General features: G+C 42.0%; 2 protein-coding genes and 7 non-coding genes across 9 annotated transcripts; all 9 read right to left on the bottom strand.

Moving 5' to 3' along the window:
* Positions 1 to 275: 275 nt before the first annotated feature.
* On the bottom strand, positions 276 to 1,199 carry LOC149663560 (uncharacterized). Its single transcript, XM_089841957.1, has one exon. The coding sequence runs from the start codon at positions 1,197 to 1,199 to the stop codon at positions 276 to 278; it is 924 nt and encodes a 307-aa protein (XP_089698083.1).
* A 5,825-nt stretch (positions 1,200 to 7,024) lies between these two features.
* LOC149663559 (uncharacterized) lies at positions 7,025 to 7,948 on the bottom strand. Its single transcript, XM_089841956.1, has one exon. The coding sequence runs from the start codon at positions 7,946 to 7,948 to the stop codon at positions 7,025 to 7,027; it is 924 nt and encodes a 307-aa protein (XP_089698082.1).
* Positions 7,949 to 8,909: 961 nt separating this feature from the next.
* On the bottom strand, positions 8,910 to 8,981 carry TRNAE-CUC (transfer RNA glutamic acid (anticodon CUC)). The gene has a single exon. It is a non-coding gene; the product is annotated as a tRNA-Glu (tRNA).
* Positions 8,982 to 9,513: 532 nt separating this feature from the next.
* On the bottom strand, positions 9,514 to 9,585 carry TRNAE-CUC (transfer RNA glutamic acid (anticodon CUC)). Its single transcript has one exon. It is a non-coding gene; the product is annotated as a tRNA-Glu (tRNA).
* Positions 9,586 to 11,928: 2,343 nt separating this feature from the next.
* Positions 11,929 to 12,000, bottom strand: TRNAE-CUC (transfer RNA glutamic acid (anticodon CUC)). The gene has a single exon. It is a non-coding gene; the product is annotated as a tRNA-Glu (tRNA).
* Positions 12,001 to 12,984: 984 nt separating this feature from the next.
* TRNAE-CUC (transfer RNA glutamic acid (anticodon CUC)) lies at positions 12,985 to 13,056 on the bottom strand. The gene has a single exon. It is a non-coding gene; the product is annotated as a tRNA-Glu (tRNA).
* Positions 13,057 to 13,889: 833 nt separating this feature from the next.
* TRNAE-CUC (transfer RNA glutamic acid (anticodon CUC)) lies at positions 13,890 to 13,961 on the bottom strand. The gene has a single exon. It is a non-coding gene; the product is annotated as a tRNA-Glu (tRNA).
* An 831-nt stretch (positions 13,962 to 14,792) lies between these two features.
* On the bottom strand, positions 14,793 to 14,864 carry TRNAE-CUC (transfer RNA glutamic acid (anticodon CUC)). The gene has a single exon. It is a non-coding gene; the product is annotated as a tRNA-Glu (tRNA).
* Positions 14,865 to 15,695: 831 nt separating this feature from the next.
* On the bottom strand, positions 15,696 to 15,767 carry TRNAE-CUC (transfer RNA glutamic acid (anticodon CUC)). The gene has a single exon. It is a non-coding gene; the product is annotated as a tRNA-Glu (tRNA).
* Positions 15,768 to 16,197: the final 430 nt, after the last annotated feature.

Here is a 16,197-nt window from a genome sequence, read left to right as displayed (position 1 = left end):
AACGTCGGCGATAATGAACTTCCACTTGAAAGACCGTCGAAGTCCAAGATCCAGCTGAAGTGTCTTCATCCCATAAGTTCTGATTTGTGTGCCATTTGCAGCGAAAAGTTGGAGTTGATAACCGTGGTTTCGTCTATCTTGCTTGGTAGGTGGGATAACAGATACATCAGCTCCGGTGTCTATTAGGTAATTGCGTTGTGACGTTTTATCGTAAATAAATAGGCGACGAGATTTCTGGCCATTACTGTCGGTCGTCGCAAGTTCCGACGGGCCGGTTAGTTTCCCTGGTCAGATCGCTTGGATGACGCCTGATTTCGCTCCCAACTGCAAGGATCTTGATATTTTTCCGCCTTTTCACCAAATCGGAAATAGTAGAAGCAGAGTTTGCCACGCGGATTGAATGTACGTCCACGAGACTGGGAACGGCTTTGTCTTCGTCCTCGGCTTTCGTTATCGTATCTGCGGGCACGACCACGACAGAACGTGTCGAATTTCTTGTGGAGCTCTTCTATTTGTTGAGAGAGACGTTCTATGGTTGATGCCTCGTCGATTATTGGTCTTGGTAAAGTGACGGTGGATATGGTACTTGGACGTATTACTTCAACGATTTTATCCGCTTGAGCTGCAATTTTCTCCAAATCACTTTCATTGCTCATAACAAGGATACCGCGAACTTGCTCAGGCAGTTGATCCATGAATAGGGATTTGAGGATAGCGTCGTTTGCTTGAGAACCGGCTTGTAGTCTCATCGTTTGCAGGAATAATGATGGCTTCTGGTCCCCGATTTGCATACCACTGAGTAGCTTGCGTAGTCTTTTTTCGTCAGTGTCGCAAAAAGACGAGATAATTCTAGCCTTGATTGCCGTGTATGGGTTTTCTGGTGGTTTCTTCAGTATGTCCGCGACGTAAGGAATTATACTAGGATCCAAAGATTGCAAAACGTAGTCGAACCTTGTTTGTTCAGTTGTGATATGATGAATTCTGAACTGTGATTCAATAGTTGTGAACCATAGATCCGGACTGTCCTTCCAGAATTGTGGTAACTTGATGGAGACGCGAGCGATTTCCTGGCTTCCCGTCCTATCCTCTTCAAATTGGTCCTTGTCTTCCATTGCTTGGTTAAGCTTCTCAGTTAGTTGTTTAATTTGTTCTGATAACGCGGTGACGTCGTCTCGTGGGTCAACGGTATTTTTAAACATAATTAAAACTTAATATGTAAACGTCCGGGTCACCAATTGTAGGACGCGTGTTTAAAAGAAGAGACGGTATTCAGAATGCGGTAAAAACTAAAAACTAGATTTATTTTGCTTTGCTTTATATATCAGATTGATTGCATGAAAAAAATATTAACATCGTAACATTGATAAAAAACATTTCCGTATAAAAATTAAATAATTAGTTTTTTCTTCCCTATGACCGGGACTCCACATTACTCCCCTTCCAGTGTCAACGCTTAAAACTAGCAGGCTTGAAATTTCGACCGGAACGGGTTCGGTGATCACTGGTTGAAGTAGCGGTAGGCATATCCGGAAATGATACGTTCTTTGCTATCTTCTTCACATCAAGAGCATTTGGCAGTTTCGCTGTGACGGTACATGGCTCATCTACTTCGAGAAACGCAGGTTTTAGACGATCGATAGTAACGGTGTCTGTTCTTTTTCCAATTTGAACTTTGAAGTATTTAGCACTCCGCTCGAGTACTAGGTAAGGTATATAACAATTTCAACGGAGGAAACACATGGATAAAATCAAATTTTTATTGATGTAAAAGATCAATAAAATTAAAGCCTTAGCTTTCGACCCGCGGGTCTTTATCAAACTAACAACCAATGAATATTATACAATATATATAGTCAGATTAGGTCTAAAAATGTTTTTTACCAACAAGTTTTTTAACCTCTCCCTTTTAGGATACTAGAGTTTTTTTTATCGAACTCACCCCAAAGTTTCGCCGTTTCCTTTCCCTCATCAAGATTTAATTCCCCCCGTCATTAATATACACCCCTTCGATAAATTTTCTTTTAAATAAATCGGATTCTTTATACAATATTTTTGGTTCCTCAAAATTAATGATACTGTTTTTTGTATTAATATCCAAGATATGATTAGCCATATTTATGTTCAGAAATTCTTTCTTTTAGAGGACGTTTTGTTTCCCCTACGTATTTTTTGTTACAACTACAATTAAATTGGTAAACTACACAACGCTCATTTTTTATGTTACTGTTACATGACTTTTTTTGGCTATTTTTGAATATCTGTTTGAGGTTTTCTCCCATTTTTGAAACAACTCTAATATTAAATTTACTTTTAAAAATCCTATTTACTAACTCGCTTTTATTTTTCAAATACGGTAACACTAGAGTTGGTTCTGTTTTTTTATTCTTATTTTGAGGTCTTAAGTCGTGAGAGCTAAAAATTCTAGAGATCAAAGGCTTAGGGTAACCGGAACTAATTAATTGTTTACCGATAATTTGTTTGTCCCTTTCCGGTGTGTCAGAAATATATTCGATTCTATGTTTTATACTTTTAACAACCCCAATTTTTATTTTATTACTATGATACGACTGAAAATTTAAAAATCTATGACAATGGGTAGGTTTGTGGTATAACCCACACTTAAGATATTCGTCCGAAGCTAAGCGCTCTACTAAAACATCTAAAAATGGGAGTTTCCCAACCTTTTCTTCCTCTAATGTAAATTTAATCGAATTATCCAATGAATTAACAAAATCGAGTAGTCTAGTTATTCCCCCTCTAGTATTTTGGAAAATTAAAAAAATATCATCTACATATCTTAACCATAGTTTGATATGGCGACTGTTTCTATTGGACGATAGGATCTTGGATTCCAAATATTCTATGTATAGATTAGCTAAAAATGGAGATAGCGGGTTACCCATAGCCAGTCCCCTAGTTTGGGAGTAGAATTCCCCTTCAAAAGTGAAAAAAGTGCTATCACAGCAAATTTTTGCCAGGTCTAAAATAGAATCAAGACATAAGTCTGTTCGTTTCTTCCATTCAGAATCTGACTTAAGTCTTATACTCACAACCTTTATTACGCCTTCAATAGGCACATTTGTGAATAAACTAACTACATCTAGACTAAACATGCGATCAGACTGTCCTAATTTTACCTTTCTAATTTTATCTACAAAATCATATGAATTGACCACGTGGTGGGCGGTATTACCTACAATAGGGATAAGATATGGACCAGATATCGTGCAAGCCAATACGTAGGGCTATCCCGGGAAGATACAATTGGTCGCAAGGGGCAGTTGACCTTGTGTATCTTTGGTAAACCATAAATGAACGGGGTTTTTAAATTGTTTGAGATCAGTCTAAAATATTGCTTACTATCAAGTTCTTTCTTGGAAATACAATCTCTAATCTTTTCCCTGACGATTTTATCTACCTTAACTGTAATATCTCTATTTAGTTTAACATAGTCCCCAGAGTTTTTTAACAAGTGAACCATTTTTTCATTGTAGTCACTAGCATTTTACACCACTACTCTACCACCTTTGTCCGCACTTAGAATTTTTATAGAACTATCTAGCATTAACGTTTTAAGAGCAAATTTTTCACTGGTGGTTAAATTATTTGCAGCAGAGTTATTCTTGGTCGAATTAAAGTTAGTTTTAATGATAAATCTAATTTCTTGTTTTTCCTTGTCCGAGAGATTAAGTTGTTTACTTAAAAAACTTTCAGTACTTGCGGCCGCGTCCAAAAAGTTCACATCCTTTTTGTACGGAACAAAGCCTAAACCCTTAATAAGATTTCTTCCACGCGACTTAACGTTTTATCGGACAGGTTAAAAATCTTCCCATCAGTATCATTAGAATTATTTAATTTATCATAAGTTAATCTTAAATGTTTTAAATTTAAAGCCTCAAATTTTTTAATATGAGAACGTTTCTTGGATTCGAACTCACTTAGGTAGTCGTCATGGATGAGGTTAAGAAGAAAATTAGCTGACTGGAAATCCACAATTCTGTAGAGCATATCCGTTAAATGTTCAATTTCTTGAAGTAACAACTTCCTACGGTTTTTTATTAAAAATTTGAGGCTCTAAATTTAAAACATTTAAGATTAACTTATGATAAATTAAATAATTCTAATGTTACTGATGGGAAGATTTTTAACCTGTCCGATAAAACGTTAAGTCGCGTGGAAGAAATCTTATTAAGGGTTTAGGCTTTGTTCCGTACAAAAAGAAGGGTTTTTCGGACCGTGTCATTTCTAATCCAAACCTTTTGTTTGGAGTGGTTTGACGCAGGTACTGGCCGCACAGCATCCATGATCGTGCGCAAAGAACTCAGGAAATCTTCTGGGTTTTGCCTTGCTTGACTTGGACGAAAAAAATCTCCAGGCAGTCGTAATGTCTCCCCGTATATCATCTCAGCCGCTGACGACTGAATATCTTCTTTTACTGCTGTTCGTAGTCCCAAGAGCACCGATGGCAAAGTTTTTGTCCATTGCTCATGTCCTCGAGCTATGAGAGCGGCTTTGAGAGACCGATGCATCCTTTCAACCATCCCATTTGCTTGGGGATGGAATGCCGTGACTTGCTGGTGTCTTGCGTCCAAATGTTGTGCGAGATCTTTAAATAAACACGAAGTAAACTGCCTTCCACGGTCTGAATATATTGTGTCGGGACATCCGAACCCTGCAACCCATCCATCATAAAACGCACGACATACACATTCTGCGGTAATACTGGTGATTGGGAATGCTTCAGGCCAACGAAAGAAACGGTCGACGCAGGTAAGAAGGTAGAAGTATCCTTCTGATGGCGGTAACGGTCCAACAAGGTCTACATGTACGTCCGTGAACCGTTGTGAAGGTGTGGTGAATTTGCCATGCAGGCTGACAGTGTGCCTGTTGACTTTACTCCTTTGACACGGGATACACGCCTTAGTCCATTTTGCTACGTCAGCATTCATGGATGGCCACACAAAACGTTGTGCGAGCAGCTTCCTTGTTTGCCGTACTCCCGGGTGAGATAAACCATGGATATTATTGAAGGCTTGCTTCCGGAAAGGCAGTGAAATGTAGGGTCTAACTTTGTCCGTTGAAATATCGCAATAAAGACCAATTTTGGAATCCGGTAGGTCTATTTTCCTCAGCTTCAATGCAGTTTCCGAAGATAACAGTGTAATTAATTCGTCGTCGATTACTTGTGCTTCAGCCAACTTCTGGAAATCGAAGGTCCCAGTGTTTACGAAATTTATCTCGATGCGTGAAAGGGCGTCTGCAACCGTGTTGTCCTCGCCTTTAATATGCCGTATATCCGTGGTGAATTGACCAATGTAATCGAGTTGCCTCGCTTGTCGAGGACTTGCTTTATCCAGCTTCTGCATGAATGCGAACGTCAGTGGCTTATGGTCCGTATACAGAATAAATTGTCTGCCCTCAAGCATATGCTTGAAGTTTTTGATAGCTGCATAGGCCGCAAGAAGTTCTCGGTCGTACGCGCTGTACTTTAATTGTGCTGGTGATAATTTCCGGGAAAAGAACGCAAGGGGTTCGCAATCGTTTCCAATTCTCTGCTCCAGTGCTGCTCCGATTGCAAAATCGGAAGCATCAACTTTCAGAACCAGAGGGGCATCCATCCTCGGGTGTGCTAACAGCGTGGCATCTTGAAGGGCTTTTTTGCAATCCTGGAACGCTCGTTCCGCTTCCGTAGTCCATTTTATTCGGGTTTTATCGTTCTTTTTCGCTCCCTTGAGGTATTCGTTCAATGGTGCTTGAATCGTTGCGGAATTCCTAATGAAGCGATGATAGAAATTTTTCATTCCCAAGAACCTTCGAAGGTCAGCGATGGTTTCTGGCTTTGGATACTGAAGTATCTGGCAATGGTGCGATTCCTTTTGAATTGACCAAGAATCCAAGGAAATCTACTTCGGCCATTCCCATCTGGGATTTTCCGGGATGTAATACGATACCATATTCCTTAAATCGGTCGAAAAGGATGCGGAGGTGTTTCTTATGCGTCTCTGAGTCAGCTGATGCTACTGCGACGTCATCGACATACACGAACACGAAATCCAACCCCCGGCACACTTCATCCATGAAGCGTTGAAAAGTTTGCGCCGAATTGCATAAACCGAAAGGCATGCGCAGGAATTCCCAAAGCCCAAAAGGTGTGATGACCGCCCTTTTGTGAACATCATCAGGGTGTACTGGTATCTGATGAAATGCCTTCACGAGGTCGAACTTGGAAAAGATCGTGCATCCTGCGAAATTTGCCGTCATGTTGGTTATTAATGCTGGGGGTATCGATCCGGACGAGTGCAACGATTTAAGGCTCGATAATCTCCACATGGTCTCCAGTCTCCTATTTTCTTAGGCGTCATGTGGAGTGGACTTGCAAAATTACTTTTTGAGGGTCGACATATACCTTGTTCGGCCATAAGCATGAATTCTCTCTTCGCAATTGCAAGTTTTTTTGGGTCGAGATTCCGGACACGTTCTACGACCGGTGGTCCACTAGTCTCGATATGATGGAAAACGTTATGTTTTGGTGATTGCAACGCTGCTGACGGACGAGTAATCTCAGGGTACTCCATTAGGATTTTGTGATAGCTTGTTGTGCCACTTATAGTTGTTATTGTCGTTGAGGGATGTTGAATTACTTTGCAGAGTGTTGATAGCTGCGTTTTGCTGTCCACCAACTTCTTCGTTTTCAGAACAGGTAGGAGGTGAAACGTGGTAATAAAATCGGCTCCAATAATCGGTTTGCCAACGTCGGCGATAATGAACTTCCACTTGAAAGACCGTCGAAGTCCAAGATCCAGCTGAAGTGTCTTCATCCCATAAGTTCTGATTTGTGTGCCATTTGCAGCGAAAAGTTGGAGTTGATAACCGTGGTTTCGTCTATCTTGCTTGGTAGGTGGGATAACAGATACATCAGCTCCGGTGTCTATTAGGTAATTGCGTTGTGACGTTTTATCGTAAATAAATAGGCGACGAGATTTCTGGCCATTACTGTCGGTCGTCGCAAGTTCCGACGGGCCGGTTAGTTTCCCTGGTCAGATCGCTTGGATGACGCCTGATTTCGCTCCCAACTGCAAGGATCTTGATATTTTTCCGCCTTTTCACCAAATCGGAAATAGTAGAAGCAGAGTTTGCCACGCGGATTGAATGTACGTCCACGAGACTGGGAACGGCTTTGTCTTCGTCCTCGGCTTTCGTTATCGTATCTGCGGGCACGACCACGACAGAACGTGTCGAATTTCTTGTGGAGCTCTTCTATTTGTTGAGAGAGACGTTCTATGGTTGATGCCTCGTCGATTATTGGTCTTGGTAAAGTGACGGTGGATATGGTACTTGGACGTATTACTTCAACGATTTTATCCGCTTGAGCTGCAATTTTCTCCAAATCACTTTCATTGCTCATAACAAGGATACCGCGAACTTGCTCAGGCAGTTGATCCATGAATAGGGATTTGAGGATAGCGTCGTTTGCTTGAGAACCGGCTTGTAGTCTCATCGTTTGCAGGAATAATGATGGCTTCTGGTCCCCGATTTGCATACCACTGAGTAGCTTGCGTAGTCTTTTTTCGTCAGTGTCGCAAAAAGACGAGATAATTCTAGCCTTGATTGCCGTGTATGGGTTTTCTGGTGGTTTCTTCAGTATGTCCGCGACGTAAGGAATTATACTAGGATCCAAAGATTGCAAAACGTAGTCGAACCTTGTTTGTTCAGTTGTGATATGATGAATTCTGAACTGTGATTCAATAGTTGTGAACCATAGATCCGGACTGTCCTTCCAGAATTGTGGTAACTTGATGGAGACGCGAGCGATTTCCTGGCTTCCCGTCCTATCCTCTTCAAATTGGTCCTTGTCTTCCATTGCTTGGTTAAGCTTCTCAGTTAGTTGTTTAATTTGTTCTGATAACGCGGTGACGTCGTCTCGTGGGTCAACGGTATTTTTAAACATAATTAAAACTTAATATGTAAACGTCCGGGTCACCAATTGTAGGACGCGTGTTTAAAAGAAGAGACGGTATTCAGAATGCGGTAAAAACTAAAAACTAGATTTATTTTGCTTTGCTTTATATATCAGATTGATTGCATGAAAAAAATATTAACATCGTAACATTGATAAAAAACATTTCCGTATAAAAATTAAATAATTAGTTTTTTCTTCCCTATGACCGGGACTCCACACTTTAATGATTCAAAAGGAATTATTAAACAAAAGTTAACTTCAAAATTCCAGATAACGTTATCTATATCTATATAAATTAAAGTCCAGACTGATTGATAATCAACGCCCAGCCCAAACCGCTTGACCTATAGAAGGTTCAAATTTTGCAGGAACGTTCGATTTCTTGCCATCTTTTTAAATGGCGGCCAAAACTTAAAAACCCTACTTTATGGAATAGTGTCAACATGAAAAGTAATAAAAAATGTCCCGGCGGGCTAAGGGGCAACGCTGAGGGCCTTCGCTCCTAGGGTGGTACAAAAATATTAACCATCAGTAAAATCTACCCATTCTTTGTGTCATTTTTATGGAAGTTCTTATTACACGAGAGCGACCCCGCGGGTAACAGCTAGTAATTATTAAACAAGTGTTTTTTATATAAAATATTGACCCTAATTTAAAATACTGTACTCTCTTTTAATTGCATTTACCATGGCTAAAATAGCTGACTTCACGTAATTTCACCATTCATTTTTCAAGTACAAGTAAAGAGTTAATTCCATAACTTAATGCTAAAGCAAAACACAGTTCCATTGCCTGGCATAACATGCTGCCGACTCGAACCCGGGCCTTCTGGGTAAAAGCCAGATATCTTAGACACTAGACCATATCAGACTGGTTGGAACAACCCTAAATATTATTCCTATAAATGTGTCTTTAAGTTTATTCATCAAAAGCGATACAAAAGCACTCACTCCGATACCGGGAATCGAACCCGGGCCTTCTGAGTGAGAGCCAGATATTCTAGCCACTAGACCATATCGGACTTACTTAACACAGTCTTAATTCTATTCATAAATCTATATCCTTAACTCTGTTCTTGAAATGCGGTACAAAAGCACTCGCTCCGACACCCGCATTCGAACCCGGGCCTTCTGGGTGAAAGCGAAGTATCCTAGCCACTAGACCATATCTGACTTGCTTAACAAAGTCTTAATCCTATTCATAAACCTATATCCTTAAGTCTATTCTTGAAATGCGGTACAAAAGCACTTGCTCCGATGCCGGGAATCGAACCCGGGCCTTCTGGGTGAAAGCCAGATCTCCTGGCCGCAAGACCATATCGGACTTGCTTAACAAGGTCTTAATTCTATTCATAAACCTATATCCTTAAGTCTATTCTTGAAATGCGGTACAAAAGCACTCGCTCCGACGCCGGGAATCGAACCCGGGCCTTCTGTGTGAAAGCCAGGTATCATAGCAACTAGACCATATCGGACTGATTCGAACAACCCTAAATATTATGACTATAAATGTGTCTTTAAGTTTACTCTTTAAAAGCGGTACAAAAGCACTGTCTCCGATACCGGGAATCTAACCCGGGCCTTCTGGGTGAGAGCCAGACATCCTAGCCACTAGACCACATTGGACTGGTTGGAACAACCCTAAATATTATTCCTATAAATATGTCTTAAGTTTATTCTTCAAAAGCGGTACAAAAGCACTCGCTCCGATACCGGAAATCGAACCCGTGCCTTCTGTATGAAAGCCAGGTATCCTAGCCACTAGACCATATCGTACTTGCCCAACGAAGTCTTAATTCTATTCATAAACCTATATCCTTAAGTCTATTCTTGAAATGCGGTACAAAAGCAATCGCTCCGATACCGGGAATCTAACCCGAGCCTTCTGTGTGAAAGCCAGGTATCCTAGCCACTAGACCATATCGTACTTGCTCAACGAAGTCTTAATTCTATTCATAAACCTATATCCTTAAGTCTATTCTTGAAATGCGGCACAAAAGCACTCGCTCCGACGCCGGGAATCGAACCCGGGCCTTCTGTGTGAAAGCCAGGTATCCTAGCCACTAGACCATATCGTACTTGCCCAACGAAGTCTTAATTCTATTCATAAACCTATATCCTTAAGTCTATTCTTGAAATGCGGTACAAAAGCAATCCCTCCGATACCGGGAATCGAACCCGAGCCTTCTGGGTGAAAGCCAGGTATCCTAGCCACTAGACCATATCGTACTTGCTCAACGAAGTCTTAATTCTATTCATAAACCTATATCCTTAAGTCTATTCTTGAAATGCGGCACAAAAGCACTCGCTCCGACGCCGGGAATCGAACCCGGGCCTTCTGTGTGAAAGCCAGGTATCCTAGCCACTAGACCATATCAGACTTGCTTAACAAAGTCTTAATTCTATTCATAAGACTATATCCTTAACTCTGTTCTTGAAATGCGGTACAAAAGCACTCGCTCCGACACCCGCATTCGAACCCGGGCCTTCTGGGTGAAAGCGAGGTATCCTAGCCACTAGAGCATATCGGACTTGCTTAACAAAGTCTTAATTCTATTCATAAACCTATATCCTTAAGTCTATTCTTGAAATGCGGTACAAAAGCACTCGCTCCGATGCCGGGAATCTAACCCGGGCCTTCTGGGTGAAAGCCAGATCTCCTAGCCGCAAGACCATATCGGACTTGTTTAACCAAGTCTTAATTCTATTCATAAACATATATCCTTAAGTCTATTCTTGAAATGCGGTACAAAAGCACTCGCACCGACGCCGGGAATCGAACCCGGGCCTTCTGTGTGAAAGCCAGGTATCATAGCAACTAGACCATATCGGACTGATTCGAACAACCCTAAATATTATGACTATAAATGTGTCTTTAAGTTTAGTCTTTAAAAGCGGTACAAAAGCACTGTCTCCGATACCGGGAATCTAACCCGGGCCTTCTGTGTGAAAGCCAGGTATCCTAGCCACTATACCATATCGTACTTGCTCAACGAAGTCTTAATTCTATTCATAAACCTATATCCTTAAGTCTATTCTTGAAATGCGGCACAAAAGCACTCGCTCCGACGCCGGGAATCGAACCCGGGCCTTCTGTATGAAAGCCAGGTATCCTAGCCACTAGACCATATCGTACTTGCCCAACGAAGTCTTAATTCTATTCATAAACCTATATCCTTAAGTCTATTCTTGAAATGCGGTACAAAAGCAATCGCTCCGATACCGGGAATCTAACCCGAGCCTTCTGTGTGAAAGCCAGGTATCCTAGCCACTATACCATATCGTACTTGCTCAACGAAGTCTTAATTCTATTCATAAACCTATATCCTTAAGTCTATTCTTGAAATGCGGCACAAAAGCACTCGCTCCGACGCCGGGAATCGAACCCGGGCCTTCTGTGTGAAAGCCAGGTATCCTAGCCACTAGACCATATCGGACTTGCTTAACGAAGTCTTAATTCTATTCATAAGACTATATCCTTATATCTGTTCTTGAAATGCGGTACAAAAGCACTCGCTCCGACACCCGCATTCGAACCCGGGCCTTCTGGGTGAAAGCGAGGTATCCTAGCCACTAGAGCATATCGGACTTGCTTAACAAAGTCTTAATTCTATTCATAAACCTATATCCTTAAGTCTATTCTTGAAATGCGGTACAAAAGCACTCGCTCCGATGCCGGGAATCGAACCCGGGCCTTCTGGGTGAAAGCCAGATCTCCTAGCCGCAAGACCATATCGGACTTGCTTAACCAAGTCTTAATTCTATTCATAAACATATATCCTTAAGTCTATTCTTGAAATGCGGTACAAAAGCACTCGCACCGACGCCGGGAATCGAACCCGGGCCTTCTGTGTGAAAGCCAGGTATCATAGCAACTAGACCATATCGGACTGATTCGAACAACCCTAAATATTATGACTATAAATGTGTCTTTAAGTTTACTCTTTAAAAGCGGTACAAAAGCACTGTCTCCGATACCGGGAATCTAACCCGGGCCTTCTGGGTGAGAGCCAGACATCCTAGCCACTAGACCACATTGGACTGGTTGGAACAACCCTAAATATTATTCCTATAAATATGTCTTAAGTTTATTCTTCAAAAGCGGTACAAAAGCACTCGCTCCGATACCGGAAATCGAACCCGGGCCTTCTGTATGAAAGCCAGGTATCCTAGCCACTAGACCATATCGTACTTGCCCAACGAAGTCTTAATTCTATTCATAAACCTATATCCTTAAGTCTATTCTTGAAATGCGGTACAAAAGCAATCGCTCCGATACCGGGAATCGAACCCGAGCCTTCTGGGTGAAAGCCAGGTATCCTAGCCACTAGACCATATCGTACTTGCTCAACGAAGTCTTAATTCTATTCATAAACCTATATCCTTAAGTCTATTCTTGAAATGCGGCACAAAAGCACTCGCTCCGACGCCGGGAATCGAACCCGGGCCTTCTGTGTGAAAGCCAGGTATCCTAGCCACTAGACCATATCAGACTTGCTTAACGAAGTCTTAATTCTATTCATAAGACTATATCCTTAACTCTGTTCTTGAAATGCGGTACAAAAGCACTCGTTCCGACACCCGCATTCGAACCCGGGCCTTCTGGGTGAAAGCGAGGTATCCTAGCCACTAGAGCATATCGGACTTGCTTAACAAAGTCTTAATTCTATTCATAAACCTATATCCTTAAGTCTATTCTTGAAATGCGGTACAAAAGCACTCGCTCCGATGCCGGGAATCGAACCCGGGCCTTCTGGGTGAAAGCCAGATCTCCTAGCCGCAAGACCATATCGGACTTGCTTAACCAAGTCTTAATTCTATTCATAAACATATATCCTTAAGTCTATTCTTGAAATGCGGTACAAAAGCACTCGCACCGACGCCGGGAATCGAACCCGGGCCTTCTGTGTGAAAGCCAGGTATCATAGCAACTAGACCATATCGGACTGATTCGAACAACCCTAAATATTATGACTATAAATGTGTCTTTAAGTTTACTCTTTAAAAGCGGTACAAAAGCACTGTCTCCGATACCGGGGATCTAACCCGGGCCTTCTGGGTGAGAGCCAGACATCCTAGCCACTAGACCACATTGGACTGGTTGGAACAACCCTAAATATTATTCCTATAAATATGTCTTAAGTTTATTCTTCAAAAGCGGTACAAAAGCACTCGCTCCGATACCGGAAATCGAACCCGGGCCTTCTGTATGAAAGCCAGGTATCCTAGCCACTAGACCATATCGTACTTGCCCAATGAAGTCTTAATTCTATTCATAAACCTATATCCTTAAGTCTATTCTTGAAATGCGGTACAAAAGCAATCGCTCCGATACCGGGAATCGAACCCGAGCCTTCTGGGTGAAAGCCAGGTATCCTAGCCACTAGACCATATCGTACTTGCTCAACGAAGTCTTAATTCTATTCATAAACCTATATCCTTAAGTCTATTCTTGAAATGCGGCACATAAGCACTCGCTCCGACGCCGGGAATCGAACCCGGGCCTTCTGTGTGAAAGCCAGATCTCCTAGCCGCAAGACCATATCGGACTTGCTTAACCAAGTCTTAATTCTATTCATAAACATATATCCTTAAGTCTATTCTTGAAACGCGGTACAAAAGTACTCGCACCGACGCCGGGAATCGAACCCGGGCCTTCTGGGTGAAAGCCAGATCTCCTAGCCGCAAGACCATATCGGACTTGCTTAACCAAGTCTTAATTCTATTCATAAACATATATCCTTAAGTCTATTCTTGAAACGCGGTACAAAAGTACTCGCACCGACGCCGGGAATCGAACCCGGGCCTTCTGTGTGAAAGCCAGGTATCATAGCAACTAGACCATATCGGACTGATTCGAACAACCCTAAATATTATGACTATAAATGTGTCTTTAAGTTTACTCTTTAAAAGCGGTACAAAAGCACAGTCTCCGATACCGGGAATCTAACCCGGGCCTTCTGGGTGAGAGCCAGACATCCTAGCCACTAGACCACATTGGACTGGTTGGAACAAACCTAAATATTATTCCTATAAATATGTCTTAAGTTTATTCTTCAAAAGCGGTACAAAAGCACTCGCTCCGATAGCGGGAATCGAACCCTGGCCTCCTGGGTGAAAGCCAGATTTCCTAGCCGCAAGACCATATCGGACTTGCTTAACAAAGTCTTAATTCTATTCATAAACCCATATCCTTAAGTCTATTCTTGAAATGCGGTACAAAAGCACTCGCTCCGACGCCGGGAATCGAACCCGGGCCTTCTGTGTGAAAGCCAGGTATCCTAGCCACTAGACCATTTCGGACTTGCTTAACGAAGTCTTAATTCTATTCATAAACCTATATCCTTAAGTCTATTCTTCAAAAGCGGAAAAAGCACTCGCTTCGATACCGGGAATCGAACCCGGGCCTTCCGGGTGAAAGCCATATGTCCTAGCAACTAGACCATATCGGACTGGTTCGAACAACCCTAAATATTATGACTATAAATGTGTCTTTAAGTTTACTCTTTAAAAGCGGTACAAAAGCACTGTCTCCGATACCGGGAATCTAACCCGGGCCTTCTGGGTGAGAGCCAGGTATCCTAGCCTATAGACCCTATCGGACTTGCTCAACCAAGTCTTAATTCTATTCATAAACCTATATCCTTGAGTCTATTCTTGAAATGCGTCACAAAAGCACTCGCTCCGATACCGGGAATCGAACCCGGGCCTTCTGTGTGAAAGCCAGGTATCATAGCAACTAGACCATATCGGACTGATTCGAAAAACCCTAAATATTATGACTATAAATGTGTCTTTAAGTTTACTCTTTAAAAGCGGTACAAAAGCACAGTCTCCGATACCGGGAATCTAACCCGGGCCTTCTGGGTGAGAGCCAGACATCCTAGCCACTAGACCACATTGGACTGGTTGGAACAAACCTAAATATTATTCCTATAAATATGTCTTAAGTTTATTCTTCAAAAGCGGTACAAAAGCACTCGCTCCGATAGCGGGAATCGAACCCTGGCCTCCTGGGTGAAAGCCAGATTTCCTAGCCGCAAGACCATATCGGACTTGCTTAACAAAGTCTTAATTCTATTCATAAACCCATATCCTTAAGTCTATTCTTGAAATGCGGTACAAAAGCACTCGCTCCGACGCCGGGAATCGAACCCGGGCCTTCTGTGTGAAAGCCAGGTATCCTAGCCACTAGACCATTTCGGACTTGCTTAACGAAGTCTTAATTCTATTCATAAACCTATATCCTTAAGTCTATTCTTCAAAAGCGGAAAAAGCACTCGCTTCGATACCGGGAATCGAACCCGGGCCTTCCGGGTGAAAGCCATATGTCCTAGCAACTAGACCATATCGGACTGGTTCGAACAACCCTAAATATTATGACTATAAATGTGTCTTTAAGTTTACTCTTTAAAAGCGGTACAAAAGCACTGTCTCCGATACCGGGAATCTAACCCGGGCCTTCTGGGTGAGAGCCAGGTATCCTAGCCTATAGACCCTATCGGACTTGCTCAACCAAGTCTTAATTCTATTCATAAACCTATATCCTTAAGTCTATTCTTGAAATGCGTCACAAAAGCACTCGCTCCGATACCGGGAATTGAACCCGGACCTTCTGGGTGAAAGCCAGGTATCCTAGCCACTAAACTATACCGGACTTGCTCAACCAAGTCTTAATTCTATTCATAAACCTATATCCTTAAGTCTGTTCTTGAAAAGCAGCACAAAAGCACTAGCTCCGATACCGGGAATCGAACCCGGGCCTTCTGGGTGAGAGCCAGATATCCTAGCCACTAGACCATATCGGACTGCTTTAAGCAACCCTAGACATTATTCCTATAAATGTTTCTTTAAATTTATTCTTTAAAAGCGGTACAAAGCACAGTCTCCGATACCGGGAATTGAACCCGGGCCTTCTGGGTGAAAGCCAGGTACCACTAGACCATATCGGACTGCTTCGAATAACCCTAGATATTATTCCTGTAAATGTGTCTTTTAGTTTATTCTTCAAATGCGGTACATAAGCAGTCGTTCCGACACCGGGAATGAACCCGGGCCTTCCGGGTGAAAGCCAGATATCCTAGCCTATAGACCATATCGGACTTGCTCAACCAAGTCTTAATTCTATAATAAAAACTGTCTTTGTACACAAAGACGCGAAAAAGTAAGAGATAAGTGTAGAAAATTAACTGTTTGAAGTAACAGATATTCAAATTGTCATTTTTGAAGACGTGATTA

Source organism: Phalangium opilio, unplaced genomic scaffold, assembly GCF_054372755.1.
Source record: "Phalangium opilio isolate 3A_F unplaced genomic scaffold, DU_Popi_V2 ptg000061l_1, whole genome shotgun sequence".
In the NCBI taxonomy this organism is placed as follows: Eukaryota; Metazoa; Arthropoda; class Arachnida; order Opiliones; family Phalangiidae; genus Phalangium; species Phalangium opilio.
This window is presented reverse-complemented; position numbering and strand designations above follow the sequence as displayed.